General features: G+C 42.0%; 1 protein-coding gene across 1 annotated transcript; it reads right to left on the reverse strand.

Annotated features, from left to right (window-relative positions):
• Nucleotides 1-2,068: 2,068 nt before the first annotated feature.
• On the reverse strand, nucleotides 2,069-5,441 carry NKX2-6 (NK2 homeobox 6). The gene is made up of 2 exons (XM_088443445.1): nucleotides 5,148-5,441; nucleotides 2,069-2,625 (listed from the first exon to the last, which is right to left on the reverse strand). The coding sequence occupies exons 1-2, from the start codon at nucleotides 5,374-5,376 to the stop codon at nucleotides 2,069-2,071; spliced, it is 786 nt and encodes a 261-aa protein (XP_088299571.1). The 5' UTR covers nucleotides 5,377-5,441.
• Between the last annotated feature and the right edge of the window lie 13,214 nt (nucleotides 5,442-18,655).

An 18,655-nucleotide genomic window follows, 5' to 3' on the forward strand; every position in this document is an offset into this window, starting at 1 on the left:
CACATCCATCAGGACACTCACATCTTCCTAATACACAGGCATTAGGATACTCTCTTCTTCCTAATACACAGGCATCAGGATACTCACTTCTTCCTAATACAGATATCAGGACACGCACTTCTTACTAATATTCAGACATCAGAACACTCACATCTTCCTAATACACATTCATCAGGACACTCACTTCTTCCTAATACACATTCACCAGGACAGATATTTTATCCTTAGTAGAGAGACACCAGGACACAGTCCACTTCCATCTTCAAATATACAGATTTTAGGTCACACCTCTCATCTACTCTAATACTCAGACATCACAGAAAGACCACTGACAATCTCTGCCACAGACACCAGGACATAAACTTCTCATCACTTTGGTCTTACTTCTGACACTTTGGCAAATCAAGAGCTCTGCCCTGAGTAGAGGATTTCACCAGCTGTAATGTGTAAAGTACCACAGTACCAGGCTAATCCATCATTGGTACAGTGTAGGTGCGCACTTGCACCAGATATAAAATTCAAAAATATTTTATTTTCCAAAACATACTGACCAAGATCCATGCCCAATTACCATGTTATGCAGGGCTCAATCATAGGTTGATGAGAAGTGGAGGTCAGGAAAGGTGGATGTTGTGATATTACAGCTGCTATAAAGATGGTGTAAAGGAGGGATTGGGGGGTCCACAGATCAAGAATTCAAGGACTCCTTAATAACATATACTGTACATATTTCATATTTACTTTGAAAACACAAAAACAAAACAAAAATATATGTTATGTATGAAGAAACTGCACAGTATATCATCCTGACCCATTAACAGTGCTATGACAGCTGTCTTGTCCTCCAGGGGTTGTATACCTATAAATATTGTTTAATATTGGCTTACAGCAGTGGTTCTCAAACTCGGTCCTCAGGACCCCACACAAGTCACGTTTTCCAGGTCACCTAGTAGGTGCACAGGTGTATTAATTACTCACTGACACATTTTAAAAGTTGCACTGGTGAGCTAATTATTTATCCTGTGATTCTGTGAGGAGACCTGGAAAACATGCACTGTTTGGGGTCCCGGGGACCGAGTTTGAGAACATGTGGGCTCCGGCAGCTTTCACTAAACGCATTGGTTTATCTTTCTATTGTCCTATGTTTTGCAGCCCATCTCTTTATATTTTAAGACAGCCTTGCTTATTTAGACAGCATATAGTTTTCCTGTGCTCTCTGTACAGATGTATTAGTATGATATATTTGCCAGGTGATATGAAGATATGGGATGCAAAACAGGGGATGCCAGAAATATAAATATTAATGTTGCCGGGGAATGATGTATCTCTCAAGGTTCCCTGTATTCCTGAAACGTATTCTCCTAATCTTCTAGGGGTATGATAATATAAATCCACTGGCTAGGAAAGTTATTTAAATTATATATGAGAATTATAATACCTGTTTTATTTTTGGTCTGGCACACGTTTATTTAATAACACAAATTCAGTGCATATAAAATGTTATATAACAAAGAGTGCATAATAATAATTCTTTTTAAAAAATCGGAACATTAATGTTTCTCACTACTGTTTTAAATTGAGACATTGGTTTTAGTTTTCTTCAATTTTTGTACACTAACAATCTGAACTGTGCCTAAAAGTGTCTATATTGTAAGTCTGGAGCAAAGATTTGATTTAATAAACTATGCCAAAGATCTCTTTACAATTATAAAAGTAATAACTAGCATTTATTCTACTAATTAGGGCAATTGCATTCATCAGAAAAGTACAAAATAATCATTACACAATAAACCTGATTAAACATTTCCATAACAATGCTGTAGAATTCATAGTCTTTTCATAGAAATGAACTGAGATTATTATTCAAGATTTATTTATATAAATTGACATTCCTTTCATTGTAAGTAGTTGCACTGAACTGCATTAAATTATTATTATTTTTGTGTAGCCTGTTCTGTTGTTATATTTCCAGGCTTAGGGGCAGATAAATGCTGTCTCGTAACCTAGATCCCAGTTGTACCTCTCAGGACTCTCAGAATTACTCAGGCCATGTCCATTGAGTGTGTGGTCACCAGGCCCTGATACCCGGCAGGGTGACCTGTAGATGCCCCTGTTGGGCACTGCCAGGGACTGCTGTAACGTTCATGTTGACCAGCTGCACTGCTGAGCTGGCCCCGGCTGGCACACTGTGGGTTCCCGTATAGTAAGAGCCTCCACTGTATCCACCAAAGCAGACAGGGTAGGGGTACGAGCTGGCACTGGCACTGTAAGTTGGATGGAGAGTCTGAGCACCCCCCAGGCAAGGTTTCCCATCCCTGACCAAAACTGGCACTGCCACTCTGCGTGGGTGAGGGGGGTGCCCTGCCAGCTCCAGAGACCTGTCCTGTTTCTGCCTCTTACACTTATACCTCCTGTTCTGGAACCAGATCTTCACCTGGGTGGAGGTTAGTTTTAGGACTGCTGCCAGCTGCTCCCTTTCTGGGGCAGAGAGGTATCTCTGCTGCTTGAACCTTCTTTCCAGCTCGTACACCTGGACCTGGGAGAATAGGACTCTGGGCTTCCTCCTCTGCCTCTGCTGGGAACGATCTGGGGGATCCCCCTGCGTGGGCACCAAACTCCCGGTCACTGGGGGAAAAGGGAAACCATAATATCTGAATTATCCAATTGTACTGTGTACACTGCTCAGTCCGTCCATAGCAGATGGAGAGACAAACACGACAATATAAAAACAATCTGCAGCCTCCCTGTATAAAAAATACACACACACACACAGACATATATATATATATATATATATATATATATATATATATATATATAGTTATATTTTCTAACTCGGTGTAATAATCAAGTAAAGAGAATCCACGCGCAGATCATGTTTTCAGAAATAAGTATAAATACATTTAAGCGAATTTCCCCTCAGCAGTCTAGTCTACCATCTAATATATTCGTTTCCCAATATAAACCTGACAAATGCACCGCCTGAGTTGATTGATCCCCTGGCTGTGTATAAATTGCCCAGATAGTTTTACGGAAAAAAATATATTTCTAGATTAAAACATAACAAGATATTGTAGTCATTTAATTACAAAAGTGTTTATTGGTACTAAAAAAGACCTCTATAACAATTTGGAAAAAGGCAATTAAACATAAGTGTTTACTGACTCTAATTTAGAACTATAGTTTTAATAAATAAACTAAAATCAATAGTCCTTATTTTTCCAAAATATATTAAAAACAAATAATAAAATGTAAGTAACACCTTTTCGGAAATTATGCAAAATGCATATTTGTTTAAACTAAGGGCTTCTTTCCATTCATCTCCAGTCTCCAAATAAATGAGTGGTCTTAATCATTTCTAATGTTCTAGATTGTTTTACTAAATAAATACCAGATTATTCATGAAATAGTTATTACGTAAAACGTTAATTATTTATTTTAACTGTAATATATTTAAAGTATTATATATATTTATTATTCAGTCATTAGAAAATGCAGTTCATGTTATTTATTTTAATTAGATATATTTTATTGTCTGACAAAACACATATTTGCATAAAACTCCAATGTTCCATTTACTACATTACTCTTTCAAATTGTTATATTCAACAGTATTTTTAAAGTATTTTTCTATTTTACTGACACCCTTAACATTGAAATATTATGGAAAACCTCGTTTTAAGACAAAGCAACGCACCTAACAGATTAATACCACATGGCTCACATTGAAGAAATATATATATATATATATATATATATATATATACACACACTGCAAATTTTATCTTAAAGGCATCCTGTACCGACAATAAACCTTTGTGTATTTATAAACGATCCGGCATTACCCGTTTATGCTTTCTGTATGTAGAGCATCGCTCCGATTCATGGAATTTTTCAAGACGTTAAATATTATATAAATGTTATTAGAATAATTACATATAGTCCAGTGGAATATTAGGTGGAAACAATTATGTATTCTTCTTCTTCTTCTTCTTCTTCTTCTTCTTCTTCTTCTTCTTCTTCTTCTTCTTCTTCTTCTCCTTCTTCTTCTTCTTCTTCTTCTTCTTCTTCTTCTTATTATTATATTATTATTTACTAGGAATACTAGTTGTAAACAATTATGTATTATGAATTATTATTATTATTATTATTATTATTATTATTATTATTATTATTAGCATGTTTTCTAATTTACTACATGTGCTGCAAGTAAAAATATTAATTATTGTAACAGTTTTCATGGTTTCTAAATATTATATCTCCCTTCCTATAATTTTTTTTCCAGACATCAGATTTATTTAATCAAAGTATCCCGCACATATACAAGTCTATGATTCTAATGTTCTAATGTAAACGGATATTTTTCTATAATGCGCATCATACTAGAATACGCATATGAACAATAAATTTAGTTATATGAATGCAGATATATATATATATATATATAGTAAGGAAGAAGCAGGAACCCAGATGCCGAACTCTCATTAACTTTGACATAATGTCCTGGGCCAAAATGTATTCTCCATAAGATAAGTTTTATTTTAAAGTCCCGTTTGAGTGCCTTCTGTTCTAAATACTATAGCATATATATATATATATATATATATATATATATATATATAATAATAGTAATAATAATAATAATATATAGTTACATTTTATTATACTATAATTACAATAAATTATATGCATAGTCTAGTAAAGATATAGTTAAGCAGAAATGGAGCGTTTGTGCCCTTGCTGGTAATACTTTATGGACACAAGTGAGTATTTTATTTCGTGAGGACAAAAGATTTAATTCTGACACTTGCATCCCCAATATGTATAATTATAGGGCAGACTCATGATGCCCTGAAATCAGTTTATTGAATTCCTTTTACAATTTCCGTGGCCTTGTAGAGAAGAGAAGAGAAGGCAACGAATGCGCCTGTCCCGCTATCGGAGCCATGGTGAATCTGTACCACACGGGCTGGGGAGCCACAGAGCACCGTCCTATATTTACAGATACATTGCTAGTTCTTTATTACTGATATTATAATGTCTTCAAAGATCCGAGGACACAGATGACTCTTGGATTCGCTGTATGCTCTTCTATCTATGCCACATGCTCAATGTAATATACGTTATATGAAAGGTGTTGCACTCACTCTGTTCCTGAGTATCATCCTCATCCTCTCTCATTGGGGAGTCACAGGAGAGCCCCAGCCCCTGACTCTTCCCCCCTCTGTACTGGGAGTGTGCCGGAGGCTCAGCACTGGGCGCAGGACGCAGAGATGGTCCCTCCACCTGGCCTGCAGGATGCTGCTGACAGTGCTCCAGCCTCAGGATGTCCTTGACTGAGAAAGGAGTGGAGGTGGCAGCAGGGCTGGGGAGCATGTCTGATGGGGCTCCCAGACTATGGCAGCGGTGAGAGCATGGGGGTGCTGGTGCTGTCCCTGGGCACCTGGGAGCCTGTGTAGCCCAGTCTCAGATTTCTCTGCAATGAGCCTTCAGCTTTAGAGTCTGTTCAGATCTTCTCAAAGCCCATTGGCTAACATCTCACCTCTATGGAACCCCCCCATCCCACTCTTCAGCACTTCACACACATCTCCCACCTCTGTGTCCATTTACAGGGTCGTATCCCCCCCCATGCCTCTCTGGGAATAGGTGTCTGGTATTCATAGTATAGGGTGTAAGGGGAGCTATCCCCCCTCAGATCGGTCATACAGAGAAGCTGAGACCTGCATGGGGGAAGAGGTACAGCACAGATTATACATTGACCGGAAACAAAACAGGAAGAGGGAGTCAAAACAGTCTGCTACAAAGTATTCAGGGTCCAATTACTCTGATTACTTGTTTATAGAATAGATAGATAAGTAGACGAGAGAGAGAGAGATAGAGAGAGAGAGAGACCAGCATGCTATGTGCATAGATTATGTATCAAGGTAATTGGCCATCTATCTGATATAAAACACTTTTTCTATTGGTCTTTTACTCTACTCACTGTTCAGCCTCAATATATTCAGCTGAGTATATCATATACAGTATTTGGATGTATGTATAGGTTTCACATCTGGCTTTTGTCCACACCACTTCTATCTGTATATTGGTTGGGCATGCTGAGACTTGTAGTGTCATTGGAAGAGCAGGCTTCCCCAGAGCTGGGCTATTGGTGGCGAAACACACATTATTATTTGGTTACACAATGACATTGGCACTTCCAGGCTGAACATATTGGGGATTGTTGTAGCTCAGTAGCTGCAGTGCAGGACGCTGCTGCTCTCTGGTATCACCAGCAGCCACATTAGAAAAGCCCTGGCTAGTACACACACCCCACCCTAGTGTTTGTTTGGTCTCCTGGAAGGCGATCAGTTGTTTGTGTTTCTTATCACACAGCCCCTTGTAATGTGACAGATCAGTGCAGAGATGGCTGTGGAGGGGTAACTCAAAACCCTGCATCCATTAGGCACATATTATTAGGAGAGATAAGAGCAAGGAGGGAGCACTGAGCTGTCCCTGGACCACCCTACCTATTATACAGTTGCCACTAACAAGTCTACGTTATTTTAAGGATGCAAAGGAAAACATAGATAAATATATTATTAATAATAGGAAGCTTTGTAATAGTTCCCATCATTTCAGAAAACAAAACGTTCATTAGAGCACAATGTGGCTGAGTGTATAAGAATATTATATTGCGCAAATGTGCAGAAATGTATCACCCGCAGCCCACAAGGCATATGCGCCTGTCAGGGTAACACCTTCTGGCACAAATACACACTGATAATGATGACAGGTGGCAGCTTCATCTGATTGGTTGTTTGCGTTTTGATCCCTCCCACTTTTACAATTACTATACTGTAGTGCCTTCTGCGATTCTCATTATTGATTTAATATTTGCATCGCTCCGTCCTGCAGGAAGGCAGATTCCTATTTACATTTTTTTTTTCAAAGCGGAAGACAGCAGACGTTTGTTATTCATTAAATGTAATTAGTACTGTAAAGTTGTAATTGCGCTTGTATTTATTGTACAGTATATCATGTTCTCTACTGGCGTGAAATTTGCAGAGCTTTTCTGTATTTATTTTAGATATGAGCGAGATAATAGAGCCATGTAACGTTTATGTTTCGCCCCAGCTTGTACTATGAGAGCCATGTGTTTATACTGTGGTTGCATTCTCTATAGGGATCAATGATCCCTATCACAAATTATGATTTAATCCATTCCAAGGTCAGCACAGTTTAGTAAGTGACCACTCATAAATGGCAAGCGATGCCCTACACTGTGAATTTGAGCACAGTTTCAGCTGTAATAATTTTACTGATGTATTAATCACTAAGCACTAATTGCAGCTGCATACTCTCCCAGAACATAGGGCCTGATTCAGCAAGCAACGCAAATGAGAGAACGCACACACTTGGCCGATGTTTTTGCACTGCGTATGCATCGCATTGTGTGTGCGCGAACAGGTCGCTGAGTGCGGTAAGGGCTCTCTCAGAGTACGCAGGGAGCCTGCAAAGACCTTCGATGTTGATTGACAGGAAGTGTCGTATGTGGGTGGTGACAGGGGGGTGGTCAGCTGAACGCAGGCGTGCCTGTGCATTCGCACGCCGTTACAGGGGTGTGCATAAATTAATCTCAGCGGCACCACACGCAGCCAGGCGCCTCTCTGCGTGCAGGAATCTCTCAAGCCCTGCGGCAGGGTCAGGTCTACCCTTGGCTTACACGAAGCTTTGATGGCACTCGATGTTCCCGATGTTTACACTGTCAATCACAGAATAGGTGGGCGGCTTTATGTTTTGCTGGGTGTCTGTTTATGTTTTATGCTTTATGTTTATGTTTCTGTTTATGCTTTATGTTTTATGCTTTATGTTTATGTTTCTGTTTATGCTTTATGTTTATGTTTCTGTTTATGCTTTATGTTTATGTTTATGTTTATGTTTATGCTTTATGTTTATGTTTCTGTTTATGCTTTATGTTTATGCTTTATGTTTTGCTGGGTTCTTGTGCTGCGGTCTCCATGCATATGCATTGATTAGCATATTCTCGCAGCACCCAAAGCTCAGCTGAGGATAGGGACGCCCACAGCTGCATTCTCATACCCGTCCGACGATGTACAACGGCGTAAACATTGGTACCATTGACGCTCATCGGGCAGTCATGCAACATGTAAATCAGGACTGACCAGCCGCAAACACTGCAGCTCTCCTGACACGCTGAGAGCTCTCATGCTGTACAGAAAATTGCAGTGACTAATTTATGCACGCTCATGAAACGGCTTTTAAACAGTCAGACACGCCTGCAATTTTCTAACCACCCCCAAACTTGACCTGGCTATGGATAACACAGGAAGAGGGGAATGGAACATCCAGACTTCTACCTAATGGACAAAAATAAATAAACGTAAAAAAAAAAAAAATACATTTAACAATTGTTACACAGAAAAAGCGCTTTATTCAAAGATTCAAATCTTTTTCTATTATTTTATTTCATAATAAGAAGAATAAAACAAACCTTTCTCTAGCCATCGGGTTTTCTGCTCTTTGATAAATTAACAGCACAATATCAGAAGCGACAACAGACTGACCGCAGCGTCTCATAACACCCTGTAGAAGTAAATGCCACCATTATTGGACAATGGGCATGATTCATTACCGATCACAACTGCGATTACACACACAGACGTCCGATTGTTACTTACTGTGTATGCATTGCACTGCATGTGCCCAAAGGCTTCACTCCGATCAGACTGCGATCTCAGTGTCCACACAGACCCATTGCAGAGTGTTTGACAGGAAGTGAACGTTTGTGGGTAGTGATGGGGGGTGGTTCGCCAAACGCATTCGTGTTAGTGCATTTGGAAATATATAGAAACCAGCGCTAAGTGGCCGTGCATTTGAATGCCGTTACAGGGGCGTGCATAAATTAGCCACTGCGATGCCATATGCAGCCTGAACTTTCACTGCATGCGATGAGGTTAGCAACTTCTGAGAAAGGTCAGACCTTGTGCAAGTGTGTGTGAGGCTCCAATGGTACTCGATGTTACCGATGGTCTTGCAGACTTGCTAAGTATTGCAGATGTGTAAAAGGGGGAGTGGGTGTCCTTATGTTAGGCTGCGATGGTATAGCGATCGCAGACATTAGCAATAGCAATACATAATGAATCAGGCCCAATGTTGGTAAATGCAGTTGACAGATGACCACTAGTGGCCTGTGCATGGGATCATAGAAACATAGAAGCATAGAATCTGACGGCAGATAAGAACCACTTGGCCCATCTAGTCTGCCTCTTCTTTTACCGTTATGGTAACCGCAATCGTATCTGAACCTTAGTTATTTGTCTTATTCAGAGTCAGTCTGAAACTTTATATAAAGCAAAGGGGCCCAATTATCGAAGTGTATTTGAAGTAAAATCCCTGAAAACACTTGTTTTCGGGGGTTTACCTCAAATACTATGTATCCCCGGATGTATTAAGGAGTGACCACTGCAGGTATCTCCGATACCTGCTGTGATCCCTCCATTGCCGCTGGCAGCCGCCTCCCCTATAGGTTTCTATGGGGGAAGCGATGCTGCTAAATGTACCGGAATGCAATGTATTCCAGATATTGGCCCCAGCAGCTAACATCATCTGAAGATGGCCTTAGCCGCTGTAGCCTATGAGCTACACCGCGGACTAATAGCCTACAGAGGGATCCACCGGAAATCTCCCTGGCTATGACGGACGTGTATGTGCAGTCCACGGGACTGCGTATGCGCTTCACCCCCATCAGTGGCCGGCCGCTCTCGGGAGGCATCGCAGGGACGGGCTCCTTTCGAAGTCCGTGTCCCTGCATGTCCCGGATGATACATCCGGCCAAAGAGATTGCTTTATGCAAAGCGATCAGCGACGTTACCTGAATGCCCTGATCGCTTTGTAAATTCGATCATTGATAAATGTGCCCCAAAGTTCTTCAAAATAAATAGTCAATTTAAATATTTACATATCCTTTGCCATTCATCGCCTTCATCTCATGAATGTACCAGCAGACTCCAGTAATGATGTCCCAGCCAATGGCCTGGACTCTGAAGATTCCGATGCACTTAATTTGGTTGTGTGATTTCAGACAAGGAGGCAGCATGCCGGGGGAGGCTTACTGAGATAAGTATAGGGAAATTCTTACAGAGAGGAGGATATACTTGTATGAAGAGTACATATAAGACTGGAGAGCATAACATGAGACGGGTTGGGTATGAAATCCCGGCTGTTGGGATGCCGCTGGTCAGAATCCTGACACCCATAGGAACGAACGGTAACTGTTTTCCTAACCCGCACCCTAACACCTACCCTAACCCTCCCTCCCCGATGTCTAACCCTAACCTGCCCCCTAGTGCTTAAGCCTAACCTCCCCCTCCCTGCACCCTAAACCTAACACCCCCTCTCTGGTGCCTAAATCTAACCTCCCCCCTAGTGCCTAAACCTAACCTCCCCCTCCCCGCACCCTAATCCTAACACTCCCTCTCTGGTGCCTAACCCTCCCTCCTAATGCATAACCTTACCCCAGCACCCTAACCTCCCCCTAACACCCCGATACTTGCCTTCGGAATGCAGACGGTCAGGATACTGGTGCCGGGATCCCGACCTGTTGGGATTTTGGCGCTGGTATTTAGACCGTCGGCATTCCTAAAACCGGGATGCCAGCTACATCCCCATGAGAGGACCTTCCACATGCCAATGTACTGCTTTTATCTATGAATAAGATGAGTGTGACTGGACCTAACTCACACTAAACATCCACCTCAATTAAAATTCCCCTCTATTGCTGCTACCTGCTGTTTGTTGCTGGGAAGTGACAGCGTGGAGCCAAAGGCAGATATGTATCCAGCCCATGGATGACTCTGACAGAAGACCAAACAAAGAAAGAGCAAAGGATTAGAAGGATTTGAACTATACAATCAGGTAAAATAATAAACAGAGTAAAGACCTGTAGGTGTAGCTCGAAGATGCACGAGGAGAGGCAACCAAAGGCATTACACTGAGGGTCTGATTCAGAGCCTCTCGTGACCACACAGCGCTCGTAAGCGGCTCGATGTTTGGCCACTGCGCATACGCCATGTCCAGCATGCGCGAGCCCCGCAGAGCGACTGAACTTCAGTCGCTACGGGGCTCGCTGCAAGACGGGGTGGCTGTCGATGGTGAGTGACAGCTCGCCCCGTTTTGTAGGTGGGGTAGGGGGGTGGCTGCACAAACACAGGCATTCCCTCAGTAATGCCTGGCATTTGTGGGAGGACCTACTGACATCACTATTATTATAATTAGAGCAGCGAGTCCACTCGGGCTTGCGGCAGCTAGACCCTACCCCAGGGTCTCGTCGCCAGCCCGATGGTCGCGATAATCACGACGGTCTCCATCCCGCTTGCACAAGCTGTAGGTGGTCACCCACAGCTTTGTGAGTGGCCTGGAGACAAAAAAAAAATGCCCACAGACCCGGCCAGCGGCTGCGAGCGGGTCTGAATCAGGGCCTATTCCAACGCCCAACTCCCAGCAGAGGTGGTAGGACTCACTGATATATTATTTAAAAAACAAACTTGAATGGCCATATGGGGCTTTCTGAGTCACACCGAAAGTGGCTGTAATTGAGGGCAGTCGTGGAAGCCAGATTTACTACCTTATGCTGATGCCAGTTTCTGTTCAACTAATGAAGGGGTCGTGTGCCTGCAAGCGGATACCAGTGCCGTCCGATGGCTTTATGCCAGCCGCTGCAACCATCACCATGCTGGCTGCAGATGATACGTCAGAAACAGGCTTCCCTCCCCTGACACTCCCATAACTGTCCCACAATGCAGGGCGGCAGCTTGCATTGTTGCCACAGTAAAATGCCCTTTTTGACTGAAAGACAGGTCTGCCCGATTTCTGCCTGATTTAGAATAGGGCGGAGATATGCTAATATGCAGAAAATCGCTTCTGCGCATGCTCTGTAGGCAGAAAACTCACCACTTGGATCCATGCACAGAGATGCGTTCTACTCAGAATCAGGCCCTTGGCGCACAATGCAGTTAGTTTATGTGATGTGTGTGTCACAGCAGGCTTAGGAGAGCTGGGGGTCTCAGCCATGGAGGCGCTACGAGGTTGGCACAACATATGGAATCTTGTTGTTCCTCATCAGCTCTAGATCAGCACTGATCTGTCGATGGAGGCTGGTGGCCCAGCATGCCAGGTATGGCTTTGTCCCAGTAAATATAATAAGGGAGGAGTAATTGTGGTGACAGGCACAGGGGTGTATCTACCCCTTGGCCAGGATGGCATTCACTAGGTTGGCCGGCTGACGGGGGGGGCGCCACCCAGCAGTGCCACCCATGGCCAGGGAGTAGTGAACCTGCCAGCGTACCATCCAGTGAGGAGAGTGACTGCTGCCGTGAGTGAACCAGAATGAACCATCCAGCATTCAGCCCTGACTTAATGTCCCCTATGAGGCTGGGAGAGTGCTGGGTGGGCGTGTCCTGGCAGAAGAGAGGTGTATCATACTCATGGCCTCAGGTGCTGATTGGCTGCTGTGTGACGAGTTTATCTGTCGTGGGTGTGGCCAATGAGTGAGTGAGAGTTCCCAGCTGCTGCACCTTATTGCTGTTGCCCTGTGTGTACAGGTAAGCAGGTGGTGGCTGTGGTATGGGGCAGCGTGGGGGTCACACCCGCATCTTCACACCCTCACTCCGTGCACTGAGCATCACATGCAGCATGTGCACGCAGGGCTGCCATCAGAAATTGTGAGGCCCAGGACTGACAAAATAGGCAGGGCCCCTGCCCCCCCCCCTCTACCCCCTGATACCGATAAGTCTCATGAGTCATGACTTACCTTATGGCCTTGAAGAATGTTCCTTCCTTTTGGCTTCTTCTCCTTCAGGTCTGGCTGGCACTGCTCCTCACACGCTACGGCTCCTCTGACCTCTTCCTTCCAGCGGCATGTCATGAAGTCACACGCGCCGACTATTAAACACACACATATACATATAATATATACAGTATATAGCTAACATGTATATACTATATATACACTTTAACACATATGTACACATATACACACACTAACACATACATACACATATATACACTCTAACATACATTCACAATATATACACTCTAACACATACATACACACTAACACATATAGACACATGCTAAAACACATACATTTTTATTACATACACTGCTGATTCAACAGCAGGTTGCTAATGGGGGTGGGCATCATTAGGACATGCCCCTTCAGAAATGACGTGCTGCGTGGGTGTATGGGGCGGGGGCTTGCCGTATTGGCTCCACCCCCATTGTGATCGGAGTGTGAAGAGGGGATGGGGATTTGGCCCATGCTGAGGGGGGTTAGTGTTGACTGTGCAGCGGTGGTAGGAGTGGAGCGCGAGCCCCCTCCTATTCTGCTAGTGTCTGGGCCCGGGACTCTAGTCCCGGCAGTCCCCCCCTGATGGCGGCCCTGTGTGCACATTCTCAGCAGTGGGAGGTTTTTGTTCTTTCATCTGCTAATGCCCCCCCTCCCATACAGCGTGCCCTCCACACACACACACGTTTGGAATATTCCGCTGTACATCTGTGTAGTTTAGTATTGTGTGGCATCTCTAGACTAGCATAGTAAAGTACATAGCTAAATAGGTGGATGTAATTCTATTAAAAAAAAAACCCTGCTCCATTACACATCTTTGGCCATGTCAGGCATTGGGACAGGAGTGCAGCAAGGTTTTCTGTCACCTGGGGCAAAGACTCAGTTCCCTGTAATACCTACCACCCCATCCACTGCTAGCTGTGCCCATACATGTCAAAAGAGCTCTTAAGACCCACTACTTCATTAAAGCCTTCCAGCTCTCATCCTAACTTGCTGCTACATCTTCCTTCCTGCCTACCCCATCTATGTCACTCCTGTTTATCTGCCCCTCCCTTAAAGAATGTAAGCTCTTTCAAGCAGTGCCCTCTACCCTCTTGTGCTTCTCCCTACTGTAATTTAATTTATCTTACTCCCCACTAGGGAACCTAACACTCGGCTGCTTATGTGGGCATAAAGGTCGCTAATATAGCAATGTTTATTATACATTTCCATGTCCTGCTTTGTATTGTATTGTAAGTCACTGGTTACTTATTTGTTCATGTACTTTGTAAGGCACTGCGGAACACTTGTGGCACCATATAAATAAATGAATAATAATAATAATAATAATACATCGGGAGGTGAGTGGTTCTATAACGGATACTACTGTATGACATAACGTGAATAAGGGGTACTACTGCGTGGTATAATGTAAATAAGGTTGTACTACTTTGTGATGTAATTTGAATTGGTACTAATTTGTGGCCACGCTCTGTTCCCATGTGGCCACACATATTTATTTTTGCCACACGCCTCTTTAGAATACAAGGGGGGGAGGTACCAGTCCCTTACTTTGCCAGGGGAGCTCAGACCCCTAGATACACCCCTGGACAAGCAATGAGCATGGGGCTTACACATTCACTAATGTGCACATGAAAAGATTATCCCAACCATCCAAGAACAGTTTGGTGATGAACAATGCCTTTTCCAGCATGATGGAGCACCTTGCCATAAGGTAAAAGTGATAACTAAATGGCTCGGGGAACAAAACATCAAAATTTTGAGTCGATGGCCAGGAAACTCCCCAGACCTTAATCCCATTGAGAACTTGTGGTCATTCCTCAAGAGGCGGGTGGACAAACAAATACCCACAAATTCTGACAAGCTCCAAGCATTGATTAGGCAGGAATGGGCGACCATCAGTCAGTATGTGGCCCAGAAGTTGATTGACAGCATGCCAGGGCGAATTGCAGAGGACTTGAAAAATAAGGGTCAACACCGCAAATATTGACTCTTTGCATAAACTTAATGTAATTGTCAATAAAAGCCTTTGACACTTATGACATACTTGTAATGTTACTTCAGTACACCATAGTAACATCTGACAATAAGGTCTAAAAACACTGAAGCAGCAAACTTTGTGAAAACCAATACTTGTGTCAGTCTCAAAACTTTTGGTCATGGCTGTATATCTCCAGCACTTATATGATAAAAAAAAAATAGTCAAATTGATTAGAGTTAGTAAAAATAAACCCTGCATCAAAGTATAAATACTACTATAATGTTATTTCTTATATGGATATATGTTAAATCCTGGGTTTCGAGTGATAGTAAGAGTCCCCTGAAGACATCAGAATCTGCCGTTTAACAATCAACTATGTTTACTAATCAGTCTTATATATAGGATTTAAATGTATTTCTTTGGACTGATTTGATTGGTTAATAATCTCTCTAGATTTACCAATGAATATGCTTTATGTCATTTATAATGTTATTGAATGGGGTTCTTACTGCAGCACTGATGTTGCTGGTTAGTGATCTTGTTTGCACTACCAAACAAAGGATGTCTTGTGCATTATAAACTATTACTCATCCATCTGTTTTTGACATGCAGATGGGAGGTTATTATGTTGCAAAGGAGGCCCACTATTTTTATGTTATGTTTTTTATAATATAATATAATCTGATAATACAACCCCTGAATGATCACAGAACCTTCAGCCTACACCAAGAAATAACGCAGCATTAGAGCACAGTACTAGAGAGGGTGGGAACTGTTCTTTATCCCTTTATATATCACCTATATGTGTTTAAATGCAATTTCAATAAGGCTTTTACTCAGGCAGATACACTGTAACAATGCAGCCTGCATTTCCTAGAAGGTGTCACTGGATCCTGCTGCTTCTGTGATCCCCATTGAGGAGATGATATATGGGGGTTGTGAGGCTGCTGGGAGGACATGTGTATTCTTGCAGCTGCATTGCACAGGCCAGATGAGCTCTTTGTAACTGTGTGTGTCCATGAAGCTGGCTGTAGATTGCACTGTACTGTACACAATACCAGCATGTCCACAGCTCAGGTTACAGCCCATAGATGTGTGCACAGCAGGTGTAAGTGGGTGATCCCTTCCACAGGAATTGTCGTGCTTTTAGCGTTATGTATTACCTGGGCTTGTCACTATTAATCTCTTCTACCAACACTTGACAAGCTAAGAGGATCAGCCTCTCCTCATCTGACAGGTCCTGTGCAGCCAGTTATGGTGCAGGGCTGTAGGGGAGGGGGGTCTGGGTGGTGACTGAGGGGAGCAGAGACTGTGTGTGGTAAGGGACAATTGTGCCAGGAATTCTAGATAATAACGTGAGCTAATACTCAGTACAATTCTGCTTTCATGCTGCTCTTATTAATATCATGCTTGACTGGATAGAAAGACACATTGTAATTAGTTCCATTTATATTCAGCCACAATCAGCTGGTATGGGATGTCACTGCTGCACTTCACACGTCCTCTCCCCATAAGTGTCTTCAAGTAGTATTATATAATATGTTACCGAGATTAAAGAGTCCAATTCTGCACAATCCAAGTAATGATGCTAATTTAGCCACGCCCACAATGACTCCTCTGGCGAAATAAACAATCCCCATTGGTCTTTATCCAGCAGCAGCCTCCTCCTCTGTGATCCAGTCAGTCCTCACCATCACTAGTCTTGTCCAGTGTCACCCCCCCCTCTGTGTGGCCACTTTGAGTACAGAATGATTCAGTCGTTCAGCGATCAGATTGAATATGTTTGGACAACGTAATAAAGTCAGATGAATAACTTGGGGGGCTGCTAAATAAACTGCCTTATTAGAGATTCACTATATGCACGAAATCAATACCAAAATATAACTACCTGTGCTTCATAGGGATACACTTCTCTATATTATCCATTGTTTTTGATTACCACAAATAGGGTACTTTAGTGTTTTAGTTAATAATGTACTAGCTACATTGCTGCCTGCATGCGCAGTGCACGCTGTACTTGTAGTTCTTGTAGGTCTCCCCCCCTTCCCCACGTGTCCCGGTGTAAGTGGCTCTATCAGTGTTTGTCACTGCAGACAGAAACCTTACACCCTGCGCATCTGATGGAGTGATGGCGCCAGAGGTGCTGGATGCTTGGCTGGGATTGTGTCCAGCAGGAAGAGGGGGACAGCATTATCCTCCTCTAATGACTCTTATCAGCCGGAGATAAGAGCCTCCTCTCTAGGATAAAGCCACTCAGCCACATTAGTGGTCCCTCATTAGCACCCACACCCCCAGCTCTGCACATAGGTGCTAGGTGGGTGCCTCCGTCATGTCCTGCTGGGTCTGTGCGCCTTCTCCAGGGCTAGAATACCCCACCAGCCTGGGTGTAGCTCATAGTGTCTATTTGTGACAAATACTATTAGTGAGATGTGTGGGATTTACAGCAATTTACCTGCTCACTGCGCAATAATCAACTGGATAGTATCAACATGGGAAGCGCAAATACGCAATCTGCTGTAATGATCTGCTCTCGGTAACTGCTGTGTCACTTTACAGATCATGTACAAAGCCAGTGAGAAAGCTATTATCCATACATTAGTCAGCAAGTGTGGTGAGTGGCACTCAAGTTCTTGAAGAACCACAAGTATCACAATGTCCTGCCAGGCGCCAGGCATTTAGTTTCACAGCAGACACGGGTGACTTATATGCATATTATACCCCATACATATTACAGAATGTATGTACGCAATTATTATTACATCGTTATATGGATCGTTATGTTATGATAACATTATTTTCGTTTGTCGCATATAACCTTTACTGCTTTCCATTTACGTGTGTAATTGTGTCAGAATAGTTTAAATATATAATTGCTTTTATATAATTTATATTTAGGTAAATTGTGGCATTTTCAATTATTACATTATTAATTGCTTTCTGGACGATAATTGCACTCCCCGATCTCATGCCGATAGATAGATAGAGAGATAGATAGATAGATAGATAGATAGATAGATAGATAGATAGATAGATAGATAGATAGATAACATGATAGATAGATACAAGATAGAATGATATAGAGAGAGATAGATAGATAGATAGATAGATAGATAGATAGATAGATAGATAGATAGATAGATAGATAGATTCCAGAATATCAATCTACGAATAAATTGAATTAAACTGCCACCTAACATTAAGTCGCCTATAGTTATTTAATTCGATTTCTTCGTAGATTGGTAATCTGTTGGCTATTTGTTTTTGGGATAACAATGTCCTCTGATTTTAAATGCACATTCTAGTAAGTGTCACATATGTATATTTTTAAAATTAGAACTGATATAACTCAATTATTTGCTACTTGTATTTCAAACACTACAAAGATTTCCATTCTGTAAAAATAAATTCATATGACTGTGTTGGAAAATCCAAGGAAATACATTTTCTTATTGAAATCACTGAATCTCTGGCGCTGCGTTTGTAACCCAACTTGTTTTTGGGTAGTTACATTTTATTATTTTAATATTTACAATACAGAAATGTTATAGCATTACAGTAAATCTAAAAAATTGATTTCCATGGTTTATATTTGAAAGTCTATTTTTTCTTTATGTAATTTTCTTATAGAACAATGTTCTCTTATTTAAGACGCTCATTTTACTAAGATTCACGAATTTATAGATATGAAATTGAGATAACTCAATTCTGTTTTATGTTAAAGTATAATTATAATAATAATAATAATAATAATAATAATAATAATAATAATAATAATAAAGCCACTCTGTAAAATAAATGTATATTTCATGTAAAATGTAGAAAGGCAT

Source organism: Taudactylus pleione, unplaced genomic scaffold, assembly GCF_031769625.1.
Source record: "Taudactylus pleione unplaced genomic scaffold, aTauple2 ptg000329l, whole genome shotgun sequence".
NCBI classification, from domain to species: domain Eukaryota; kingdom Metazoa; phylum Chordata; class Amphibia; order Anura; family Myobatrachidae; genus Taudactylus; species Taudactylus pleione.

Coding starts and splice junctions, on each gene's coding strand:
- NKX2-6 (XM_088443445.1), bottom strand. CDS start 5,376: ATGCTCCCCAGCCCTGCTGCCACCTCCACTCCTTTCTCAGTCAAGGAC. Junction 2,626..5,147: donor GGATGATACTCAGGAACAGA/GTGAGTGCAACA, acceptor CTTTTCCCCCAG/TGACCGGGAGTTTGGTGCCC.